General features: G+C 49.3%; 1 protein-coding gene across 3 annotated transcripts in view; it reads right to left on the bottom strand.

Moving 5' to 3' along the window:
- The window catches only part of NPHP4 (nephrocystin 4), a 138029-nt gene that overhangs the window by 78945 nt on the left and 47194 nt on the right, over nucleotides 1–11890 (bottom strand). For all 3 annotated transcript variants that reach the window (XM_023215199.2, XM_023215200.2, XM_023215201.1), the window contains 2 exons: nucleotides 11655–11836; nucleotides 10679–10805 (listed from right to left, as the gene is read on the bottom strand). In XM_023215199.2, the coding sequence (XP_023070967.1) occupies nucleotides 10679–10805; nucleotides 11655–11836 (309 nt within the window). The remainder of the gene's footprint in view (nucleotides 1–10678; nucleotides 10806–11654; nucleotides 11837–11890) is intronic.

The raw sequence follows: 11890 nt of genomic DNA, 5'->3' as shown, positions 1-11890 counted from the left end.
CCCTGCCACACCTGGGGTTTCCTGAGGAGGACCTCGGCCCTGCCACACCGGAGTTTCCTGGGGAGGAGCTGGGCTCCATCACACCTGGGGTTTCTTGAGGAGGACCTTGACCCCGCCACACCTGGGGTTTCCTGAGGAGGGGCTGGGCCCCGCCACACCTGGGCTTTCCTGGGGAGGAACTTAGCCTTACCATACCTGGGGTTTGCCAGCAGAGCAGATTGTGGACTGTGGCCTCAGAGTCACACGTTTCCATTGCTTTGAGCTGTGGAGGGTGTGATGCTTTGTTACAGAAGCCACTGGAAAGTCATACAGGCCCTTGATGGTTTCTGTCCTCAGATCAACCTGAACTCACTTAGATGAAGGTGAAAACGTTGCATTACTTCACGAGCTTCATTTTCTTTAGATTTTCAGTGAGACCTTTTCACTCCTGCCTGGGCACCCAGCCTTGGGCCCTGGGCCCGGTTCTGCTGGGACCTCCAGCCCCAGGGACCAGGAATGCACAGTGAAGGGGATGGTGGCCGCTCTCTGGGTAATGACAGGGTGGGGTCCGCGCCAAGCAGCGCACTCACGCTCCACTGCCTCAAGGACTTATCCAGATAGAGAGCTGGGCCCAGGGGACCCACCACCTCGATGGTGGTGACATGTGGCACTTGGCTGAGGACAAATTTTAAAAAGACAAACTACTGCGTCAAAACATCTCTGAATGTTCCTAGTATCACACAAATCACAGAGGACAGAAAGAAAAAAGAGAGAGAAATGTAGGTCTATAATTACACAGACGAAGGAGACGGAGACCTAAGGTAAGCGTGAAGAAAGCGGCTCAGGCCCTGGGCTGGGAACACACACAGTCACACTCACGTGGTGTGAGAGCCACAGCAGGGACGGGGCTGACCCCTCGCAGGCACCATCCACCCAGTGCAGCAGCTACTGCCCTGTGAAATGACCACCACACAGGCACAGGAAACAGAGCAACCAGCCGCACATGGTGGAAGGCCCAGACCCAGGAGCATCCTTGGAGGTGGAGCCAGGTGTCCCCCAGCAGCATGACGGGCAGGGGACGCAGGCGACAGGCGGCTCTGGAACTCGGAGCTCAGGCCACGGGCTGAGGGCAAGTCCTTCCTGATGGCTCACTCGCTGGCCGGCATTCTCCCTGAAGGACACACAGCTCCTGGCCCTTGAGGCGAACTTCACAAGGCCTGAGAGACTGAGCCCCACCAGGTGAAGAGCAGCGGGGGGGGGGGGTGGCAGGCAGCCAGGCTGGCATTGGTGCCTCTCCCTCCTGGCTGAGCAGCAGGAAGAACCTGCTCAGAGGAGCCCAGAGGTCACAACACGAGCACAGCCACTACCAGCAACAGCGGAGGTTCACAAGCCAGATGCCATCAACCAGAAGTTACACAGTCCTCAGATCCGATCCAGTACATGCAGAACTGAGTCCAAACGAGACGGACAGCAAACCCGGCAGTGGCTCCCACGCACTCCTGGGGGAGAGGAAACCTAACCACAGGCGGTCACCTCCTCCACCCCTCTATGACACAGGCTGTGTGCTGTCATCTCAAAGCAGAGTGAAATTTAACCCTTTTCCCATTTAGAAAAACAAAGAAGCGCAGCTGGCTGCCAGCACTCATTTAATTTTACACAAACATGCTCTCTGAGGCTGAAGCAAATCTGACTGATTTTCAATGTGAAAATAAAATATAAAAACTGTTCTTGGAATTATTTCTAAACAGAACTCACAACAGAATCATCTGAATCATCAGAATCGTCTATTTGGGAAAAATCAGATTCATCAAACGAATCTTTGGCCAAAAACTGTTCGAGAAGGATGCTAACACTACGTGTAGGAATGCTACATTTTCTAGGATTTGACATTTTCAGTGACGGAAAATTACTGTATCTTGTACATGGAAATACCACTACTAAAAACATAATGCTTTAAATAGAATGATGTCTTTTGTTTCCAAAGTCAATATACCAGAGTGATGCTAAAATAATAATAAAAGTGAGATACTTCACGGCGAAGCTGCCTCCGGATAAACACTGTAGCCACAAGTGCCCCAAGTATTCTCAGGGCAAACTGGAAAAGGGTTAATAGGTAACATTTTCATTTGATTCTACTGAGTGAAATAATCATTTTTAAAAATATAAATGAGTAACAAAATAACTGCAGTATGGTTTTAAAGAAATTTAAATAACCTGGTGGAACTCTTCACACAAGGTAATGGGTTCATAAAGCCTTGGTCCTCTGCAAAACAAGCATCAAATTGACAATGACTAAAAGAAGCAATGGCAAAACTGTCACGCATTCGGAGCCATGGCCTGGGTTGGGCAGGTGTGAAGCTCCCCGCCCTCTGGAGCAAGTCTGGGGCCCAGCGACTGGCACACGGGCACTGTAAGGCCTGGGTTGGGCAGGTATGCAGCTCTCCGCCATCTGAGCCTAGTCTGGGGCCCGACGGCTGGCACATGGGCACTGTAGGGCTTCTACTTCTCACCCTAGCTCCACTTCCCTCCCTGCCCTCACTGGGTCTTAAAGAGCCAATGAACACTGGGCTCAGATTCAGGGCTCAGCATCCATTGCAGTGGGCACTGCCCTTCCACGAGGCCTGGCTCCAGGAAGCAACCCCCACCTCAACCACACAGTAGGGCCACAGGAAACCCCATTCCCCCATGCCAGTGACTACACCAGGGAAGGGGCTCACGTGAGGCTGGCCCCAGGCCTGCTGTGAGACCGTGTGTCTATGAGCTCAGATTTAGGGAACTTGGGAGCAGGAAGTTTTCTTTCATTACGGGCCACCAGCAGCGGAAGAAGTTAGCCTAACGCTGTCCGCAGCCACACCCCCACTGGGACCCCAGAGCACAGAAGGAGGGAAGAGGACAAAAGAGGATGAGGCAGGGCCAGTAGAGGGACGGGAGAAGAGCTGCCTGCCCTGGAACAGGCAGAATGCACCCCACATGCAAGAAAAAGTTGGCCAGCTAGACTTAAAATCAGAACTACTGTTCATCAAAAGACAGTGTAACATTTGGGGTGCTACAGTTTGAACATGTCCCCCAAACAGCATGTGTTGGAAATTTAATCCCCAACAAACCTGTGTTGAGAGGTGGGGCCTCATGAGAGGTGGTGAGGCCATGAGGGCGGAGTGAATGGATGAATGCCATTATCTCGGGAATGGGCCTCTTATACAAGGATGAGTTCAGTCACCCTTTCTCTCTCTTACCCTCTCTTTGCCCTTTCGCCAGGGGGTGACACAACAAGAAGGCCCCCACAAGATGCTGGCACCTTGATCTTGGACTTCCCGTCCTCCAGAACCATGCATGAGCCAATAAATTTCTATTCATTGTAAATGACCCAGTCTGTGGTATTCAGTTACAGCAGCAGAAAACAGACTAAGACAGGAGCAACCAGGGAATGGGGACACAAATCTCCCCTCTTTACTCCTCATAACTGCAATATGAATCTATAATTACCTCAAAATACAAAGTTCAATTTTAAAGATAGCATGTGGCATATAAGAGCTATATGCAATGCTAGTAAAATTGTTTAAATAATAATGACTGTCCACAAAAACAAAATAAAAACACAGTGCTAATTTAGACAATATAATGAGAGAAAACATCCCATTTACAACAGCAGCACAAAAAATTAAATACTTATGAAAAATTTTCATAAGAATTGTTAAAAATCTACATTTTAAAACTTAAAAATATTTTGGAAATCATTGCTGAAAGACACAAAAATAGACTTGAACAAATGCAAAGACATCCTAGTCTTGCTTAGGGCAACTAAACATCCTTGAGTTGTAAAATACTTTCTAAATTCAATCATAAATTTACTGCAATCCCAATTTTTAAAATGCCAATCAGCATTTTTTGGAGCTAGACCTCTTGATACAAAAGTTCATCCAGAAAAATAAACATGCAAGAAATCTAGAAAAGCAAGGGAAAGAAGAACCATAAGGCTGAACTTGCCTTACCAAATGCTAAAACACACAACAGAGCCCCTAGAATTAAAATGGTATGGCCATGGTACATTAACAGACAGGGCAGTCCACGAAATAAGTAAAAGTCCAGAAACAGATGCACTATCCATAAAGACAGAGTATGTGATAAAGACAGCACATGAAGTCACTATGGCAAAGGGGGACTTCTAAGAAAGTGGTAGTGGGACCAGAAGGCCACTGGGAAAAGATAAAATCAGATCCATCCCTCATATCACAAAAAAAAAAAAAAAAAAAGGGCAGGAGAAACATTGCACAAGGAGAAAACATGGGTGAATTCCTCTATGACTGGGGAACAAAGAAAGGCTTTTTCCCTCTGACTTAAAATCCAGATACAACAAAACAAAGAACTTACATACCTGAGTACATTAGAAGATGTTTTAATGCTTACACAGCCAGAAAAAAATAAAAAGACAAATGACAAAATGAGGAGAAAATATCTGAATATCTGCACTATTTATCACAGATAAAGAGCAAATATCCTTAACATACAAAGAACTTTTAACATGTGATGAAAAATGCAAAACCTCTATAGAAAAATGGGCAAAATAAGTTAGAGATGAGGATGAACCTGAAGCATCTTGGGAAGCCAGAAAGTACTCAAACACCAAACAGGACGGAGGATGCCACAGGACACAGGGGCCAGCCTCAAGGACTCCATCTGGACAAATCTGGGACAATTTGAGTGCCAAAATAATGAGGAGCAGTGACTTTAAAAACAGGGATCCCAGCCGGGCGCGGTGGCTCAAGCCTATAATCCCAGCATTTTGGGAGGCCGAGACAGGCAGATCACGAGGTCAGGAGATTGAGACCATCCTGGCTAACACAGTGAAACCCCGTCTCTACTAAAAAATACAAAAATCTAGCCGGGCGAGGTGGTGGGCGCCTGTAGTCCCAGCTACTCGGGAGGCTGAGGCAGGAGAATGGTGTAAACCCGGGAGGTGGAGCTTGAGCTCAGATCTGGCCACTGCACTCCAGACCGGGTGACAGAGCGAGACTCCATCTCAAAAAAAAAAAAGGAAAAACAGGGATCCCTGAGTCCACACCCATGTGCGCTTGATGGACGAGTCAACCATCTACCCACCAGTGGGAGGGGGGCCCTGTGGACGGGAGGTGCCGTGCCAGCTGCAGGCCTGTGGGAAGGCTGGGCTGGGGCTCCTCCTCCTGCAGGAAGCATAAACGATGCCAACCCAAGGGGGACAATCGGATGAGCAGCAGATACACACGTGGTCTCAGAGACTCCCCACAGATCACTTATTAGCTGCAAGGAGGAAAAAAGGTAACTCTACAGTGGAGATATCACCACAGATCACCACAACCAACCCTGCCCAGGAAGGACACGTGCACGCCTGGATGTGGGACCCGAGGACAGCCCCTCGCTCACACGGACCACTGCCAGGAAGGTACAACCTGACTCCAACTATGAGGAAGCATCAGATGAACCCAAGGAACGTTCGCGTTAACATTTTTTAAAAGAAGGGAAACTAGGCCATGCATGGTGGCTCATGCCTGTAATCCCAGCACTTCGGGAGGCCAAGGCAGGCGGATCACAAGGTCAGGAGATCGAGACCATCCTGGCTAACACGGTGAAACCCCGTCTCTACTAAAAATACAAAACCTTAGCCAGGCGTGGTGGCGGGCACCTGTAGTTCCAGCTACTAGGGAGGCTGAGGCAGGAGAATCACGTGAACTCAGGAGGCGGAGCTTGAGTGAGCCGAGGTCGCACCACTGCACTCCAGACTGGGGGACAGAGCGAGACTCCATCTCAAAAAAAAAAAGAAGAAGGGAGACTAAAATATTAAAAATAAAATCATAAAGGACCAAAAAAAAGCTGAGGAACTGTTCCAGACTTAAGGAGGCCAAAGAAACACAGAAACCAGACACAAGACAGGATCCTGAGCTGGACAGTACTGGAGGAAAGGCCATCAAGGACACGCATGGATCAGTTCAACAGACCTGGAACCTGGAACACGGGCCAACGATTTTGTTCCAAGAATATGAGTTAAAACATAAACAATAAATCAGTCAGATCTTCACCCCTTAGAGATTTGGGGAGAGGGTTATTTTGTCATGTGACCCACAGAAAAGGACTGTATTCACCCCCAGAGGCCCAGGAGGATGCCCACTTATTCAGACATGAAACGCAGCCAAGACACTGGATCCGGTGATTTTTGCAGGTTTACCCCTGTTGCATTTCATGCTCATGTCATAGGGAGTTTGCTCCATCACCCATTCAGTCAGCACACATTTCCGGAGCCCACACTTGCATGCATACAGCATTTCAAAAGAGGTAGTGCTGTGGCAGTCAAATGAGGTTGCACTGTCCCCACGATCCTGGGAAGAAAGTGGTCTGGACAGGAGGGACTACTTCTTTGGTAGTTTCTTTAGCTTCTTCACAGCTAACCCAAACAAAAATTACAGGGAAAAGGTTCTAGATACTTTGTTTACTAAAAAATGCAAAAATATAATAGCAGATTAAAATCAATGAGTGTGTCTTCGCAAAACTTTTGTTCCTAGTTTGTTTCCACTGACCACAAAATACTCAGGACCAAAAGAATGCATGCAGACTCCGGTGCCTGGGTGTGTCTTGAACACAGTATTTGTTCCATGTTCTCATCAGCCCAGGTGGCCTCCTCCTTCTTGTCTGTGTGTACCATTTACAGATGAATCCTTCCACAAAGTGCCCCTGGACACCATGGCTTTTGCCTCCCGATCTGACGCATGAGGCCAAGTGAAGAAACTGCCAAAAGCCTGGTGCATTTTGGTTCTCCCAGCATTAGGAGTGTGTGATGAAGGCAGCAGAGCCACAGGGAGAGCAGATCCTCCAGTTAAAGGCAACATGAGGAAGCCACTGCCAGGGAACAACAGACAGGCCGCCTGGCTCATGCAGGAAGACGTCTGTCACAAGTCACTTTCCAGGGAAAGGCACACTGCTGGGGTTTGTCCATTTCTGATTAAGTAAAATACTTAAAATATGTACACCCAGGCTGACTGGACGTTGATGATACTGAGAAATGCAGCCAAGGTTCGGTGTGATGGTGGTGTTCACAGTGACACTCCAGGAGCCCTGTCTTTTGGAGAGACATGGTGAGCCATCTGTAGATGAAAGGATGCGATGTCTAGGGTGTGCTCTCCAGCAGCCCGGGTGGAACGGGACGGGAGAAAGAGATGAGACATGAGCGGTAAATCGGGGGTTGGAGGTGGGTGCAGGGAATGCACCACATGCTTCTCCACCGTTAGCTTTGAAATTTCCCATAATAAAAAAGTTTAAAAAAAAAAAACGAAATGGGCATGCCAAAAGGTTTACAGATGGAATAAAATGATGCCTGGAATTTGTTTCAGAATAATTCAAAACGGGTTGTGGGAGAGTATACAGAAGAAGCAGACTGTTGCCCAGGAAGCTGGCAGCCAGGGAAGCTCCGTGGGGCTCATCGTACCAGCCAGCCTGTTCTCAGCTGTGCTTGCAGCTTCCACCGTGCAGGATCCTCACCAAAGACAAGGAGGAGGACGCTGCAGCCGGTATGCATGACCACACTGAAAAAATCCCCACCCAGCTGAAGAAGGCTGCTCCAGGAGACGCTGCTGCAGACGGGGTGGCTGAGGTGGGAGGGCCCTGCCATGGCCCGCCCTGGGCCTTCGGAGGGGCACACTGGGTTCCTCTACCATGGCCACTGTCACACAGATGGCCCCGCCATTGTGCCTTTCTCCTCTCATGTCCCGCTCAATTCCAGTTTCACCCGCTGGATGCTTAACCCACTTTCAGTGGTTCTGCACAGCAAGCAATTTGTATGGAAGGTCATTTCATACACTGCAATGTTTCCATTCCAGATTTCACCTAGGAAAGTGCATTTGATGACAGTAAAGTGGAATCCAGTATTCCCAGTTACAATCCACCAGCACATCAGAAAGTACCGACGACTGGCCAGGTGCGGTGGCTCATGCCTGGAATCCCAGCACTTTGGGAGGCCAAGGAGGGCAGATCACTTGAGGTCAGGAGTCCGAGACCTGCCTGGCCAACATGGGAAAACCCCATCTCTACTAAAAATACACAAATTAGCCAGGCGTGGTGACGCGTGCCTGTAAATCCCAGCTACTCAAGAGACTGAGGCTGGAGAATCACTTGAACCCGGGAGGCAGAGGTTGCAGTGAGCCGAGATTGCGCCACTGAGGGGCGAGAGAGTGAGACTCTGTCTTGGGAAGCGAAGGGGAGGGGAGGTGACAGGACGGGAGGGGAGAGGAGGGGAGGGGAGGCAAGGGGAGGAGAGAGGAGGAGACTGGGGAGGGGAGTGGGGAGGGGTGGGGAAGGGAGGGAGTGATTTCACAACCTCACCCCCACCCCAGATGCCCGTGAAGCGGCCACCATCGAAACCACCTGTTGTCAGGAATTTCAGATGAGGGTTAAAAAGGAATAAAGTGTCACTAAGACATCTTGGTTTTGGCATACAGATGTCACAAGCACAAGTAAATTACAATTAATATTCTCTAGAAGACACTGCGAGTGAGGCGCCAGGCCCCCTGCTCCTCCCCACCTCCCCTCACAGCCCCTAGGCACCACACATCAGCCATCGGGCTGAAGCCATTTCTCTTCCCTCACTCCCCAGCCTGGGCAGCCCCATCCCTCTCCATGAGCCACACCCACCCCAGAAGGCCCCTCCCACCCAAGGGTATTCACAGACAGCTGCATTTTAGCTGAAATTTCTGGTCATAAGTAAAGAAAAGCAGAACTGGAACAGTTTCATTAAATGACTGTGACTGCGTCAGGCCACAGAACACTTGGCACCTCTGGATTTCTGCACCTAATTAGGACTCGGAATCATAGGGACCAGAGGAGTGGACACTGGCAAAGTCAGCTCACCGCTGCCAGAAGAGATTAGAAACATCAAATGGCAGCTATACCCCGACGCGCTGCTCTCCCGCCTGAGGCACACCCCAAGACCGTCCTCAGCACCTCATGCTCCTTCATAGGCTGTTCCCGAAAGAGCTGCCCAGTCGCAATGGCAGGCCGCGTCGCCATGGAAGATGTCTTGTCAGCCGTTTTTTGGTTTCTAATTTACTTGTTAAAATGATACAGAAGGGCCAAGTGCAGTGGCTCACACCTGTAATCCCAGCACTTTGGGAGGCCAAGGCGGGTGGATCATGAGGTCAGGAGATGGAGACAATCCTGGCTAACACGGTGAAACCAAGTCTCTACTAAAAAATACAAAAAATTAGCCAGGCGAGGTGGCGGGTGCCTGTAGTCCCAGCTACTTGGGAGGCTGAGGCAGGAGAACGGCGTGAACCCTGGAGGCGGAGCTTGCAGTGAGCTGAGAATGCCTGGGCGATATAGCAAGATTCCGTTTAAAAAAATAAAATAAAATTATACAGAAGTACCCTTGATCTGCAGTTTCAGTGACCCTCAGTCAACCTTGGTCTGAAAATATTAAATAGAAAACTCCAGAAGAAAACAATCCCTAAGTCCTAAATTGCATGCCACTCTGAGCAGTGTCCCAGCCAGGGCGTGAATCATCCCTTCGTCCTCCGTATCCACACTGTAGACACCACCCGCCCACTGCAGTTGAGAGGCAGAGGAAGAGACAGAGACTACATTCACTTGTATTACTGTATATTATAATTGTTCTATTTTACTGTTATTGTTGTTAAATATCTTACTGTACCTAATTTATAAACTGTATCACAGGTATGTATATGCAGGACAAAACCTAGTATGTACCGTGTAGGGGTCAGTACTACAGAGGTTTCAGGCACCCACCGGGGTCTTGGAACAAACGCCCCGTGGAAAAGGCGGAACTATAGTACTGGCTTTTTCAAACAGAAAACTACATATTAAGAACAGCAGGATTTGGGTTTTTCAAAGAATCTACATTAATATAAATGATGTCCACATATTTTCTTTCTTTCAACTGGACCTATAAATTCTTACTTTTATTATTCTATAGGTATATATAAAGTTCCCTATGAGAAACCATCTCTCACGTGTGCAAATTCAAGCTTTACCACACTACTGTCATATAAAAATACATTAAAACGGCCTCATTTTTCAAAATAATTACCAATTCAATCATCATGAATTCACGCGATTACGATACATGAAACTTACTGACTTATGCGTTACTCCCAGCCAGCAGAACGCACCTGTCATTTGTGAACCATCTATTTGGTCCTCGTTCAGTTTCCTGGTACACAACTCCTGAAACCCCCGGAGTCTCCGAAGTGCTATCTTTTGTGTGCTAATGAGGTGACCGTGGCTGGCAGCCCCTCAGTGGCTTCAGGATGGGGCTGCTCACAGCAAGACCAAGGCAGGGGGAGGAGAGTAACTGAAGGTTACGTTGATCATCAGTGGTCAATGTGTAATTAATCATGTCTACAGAATGAAGTGTCCATCAAAACCCAAAAGGACTGGCTTCAGAGAGCTCCGGACAGCTGAACCCACGGAGGTGCCCAGAGGGCAGAGCCCAGCAGGGCATGGGGGCTCCAAGCCCTTCCCACATTCTTTGCCCTCTCCAGCTCGTCTGTATCCTTCGTAACGTTCCTTACAATTAGCTGGTAAATGTCCGTAAAGTGATTTTCACTTATTATTTATAATAATCATGCCTCTTTTTAATGGAAAAAGCATTCATGTCCATTACATTTATCCTCAGCACAGAGTTCATCGCCAGAGGAACCTGAGTGCAAAAGGCTGTTCTTACATTGCTGTCCGCTCCTGCAGGGCTGCTGAACACGTACTCCAGCTGGAAGACGACCGCAAACGCAGGGTGGCCGACCATCTCTGGGAGGCGGAGGCGGCTTCTCAAAACCAGAGCTTGACTCCCAGAGCTGGGTCAGAAACACAAACCGGGGGCGCATTAGAGCTCGGGCTCCCATCTTTCCTTCATCCACATCGACCACTGTCAGCAACAGCCAAGGGGACACCCTGGGGGACACAGGGGTGCTGCTGCCACAGCAAGTCTACCATGTAACACTGCATGCTCTTCCCAAATGATCTGGAAATTCCCCCAAACCACTGCTTTTTTTCTTTTTTTTTAAGAGATGAGGGTCTCACTATGCTGCCATGACTGGTCTCAAACTCCTGAGCTCAAGCAATCCTCCCGCCTCGGCCTCTCACTGCTCTTTCAACGCCTTTCCAAATTACCAAAGCTTGATACGGCCTGATACGGCCAAGTTACCAGGAAATGCCATAGAGGATGCAGGCTCCTTCTTCAAGGCTGGCCTACGGCGGAGGACACCTGGCCTCTGCCTGGCACCATAAGAGAGGAAAGGCACGACACCCTGCAGTGATGTCTGCGACACCTGATTTGGGAAGCACTGGATTAAACAGAGCAGCAGGTCTTGCTGCCCCGATTCTCTGTCCTATGAGAAACTAATCACAAGGTACGCCTAGAAGGCAGCATGCAAGACCTCCACAGACCCTCAGCAGCCGCAGCTCGAAGCATCCACAATGCTAACCCCCAAATTGTCAGAGCACAAATGGGAAAAAAAGGGGGAGCTTTTTCCGAACTTCCAACTCCAAGGTTGGTTCCTAATGGGCACAATTTAGCAAGAGGAAAGAAACACAAGGAAGAACTCCCCCGTGGGTGAGTCCACACCTGACATGCACAAACGACCTCATTTCATCGTGATCCCTTGTACATCCCCACCCATCCCTGGGGACCCAGGGGACAATACCTGGTCTTGGAAGAGGAGACCACTTTCCTGCTGAAGCTGGCTGAGCGCGTCAAGGCCACATCCATCTCAGGCACCAGTACAACGACCTGCGGCCTCTGCACGAAGCCCAGACCGTTGTGCACGCCCACACGCAGGCGCCGTTCCAGGATCTCCAGGCCACCACCGTCCAGTGGGTCACATCCCTGGAAGAGGCACAGGCAGAAGGAATGAGCCCTGGCACAGACGGGAAGAGGGAG

The sequence above is a fragment of the Piliocolobus tephrosceles genome, chromosome 1, assembly GCF_002776525.5.
Source record: "Piliocolobus tephrosceles isolate RC106 chromosome 1, ASM277652v3, whole genome shotgun sequence".
NCBI classification, from domain to species: Eukaryota; Metazoa; Chordata; class Mammalia; order Primates; family Cercopithecidae; genus Piliocolobus; species Piliocolobus tephrosceles.
The sequence above is the reverse complement of the archived record's forward strand: the minus strand, read 5'-3'. Positions and strand labels throughout refer to the sequence as shown.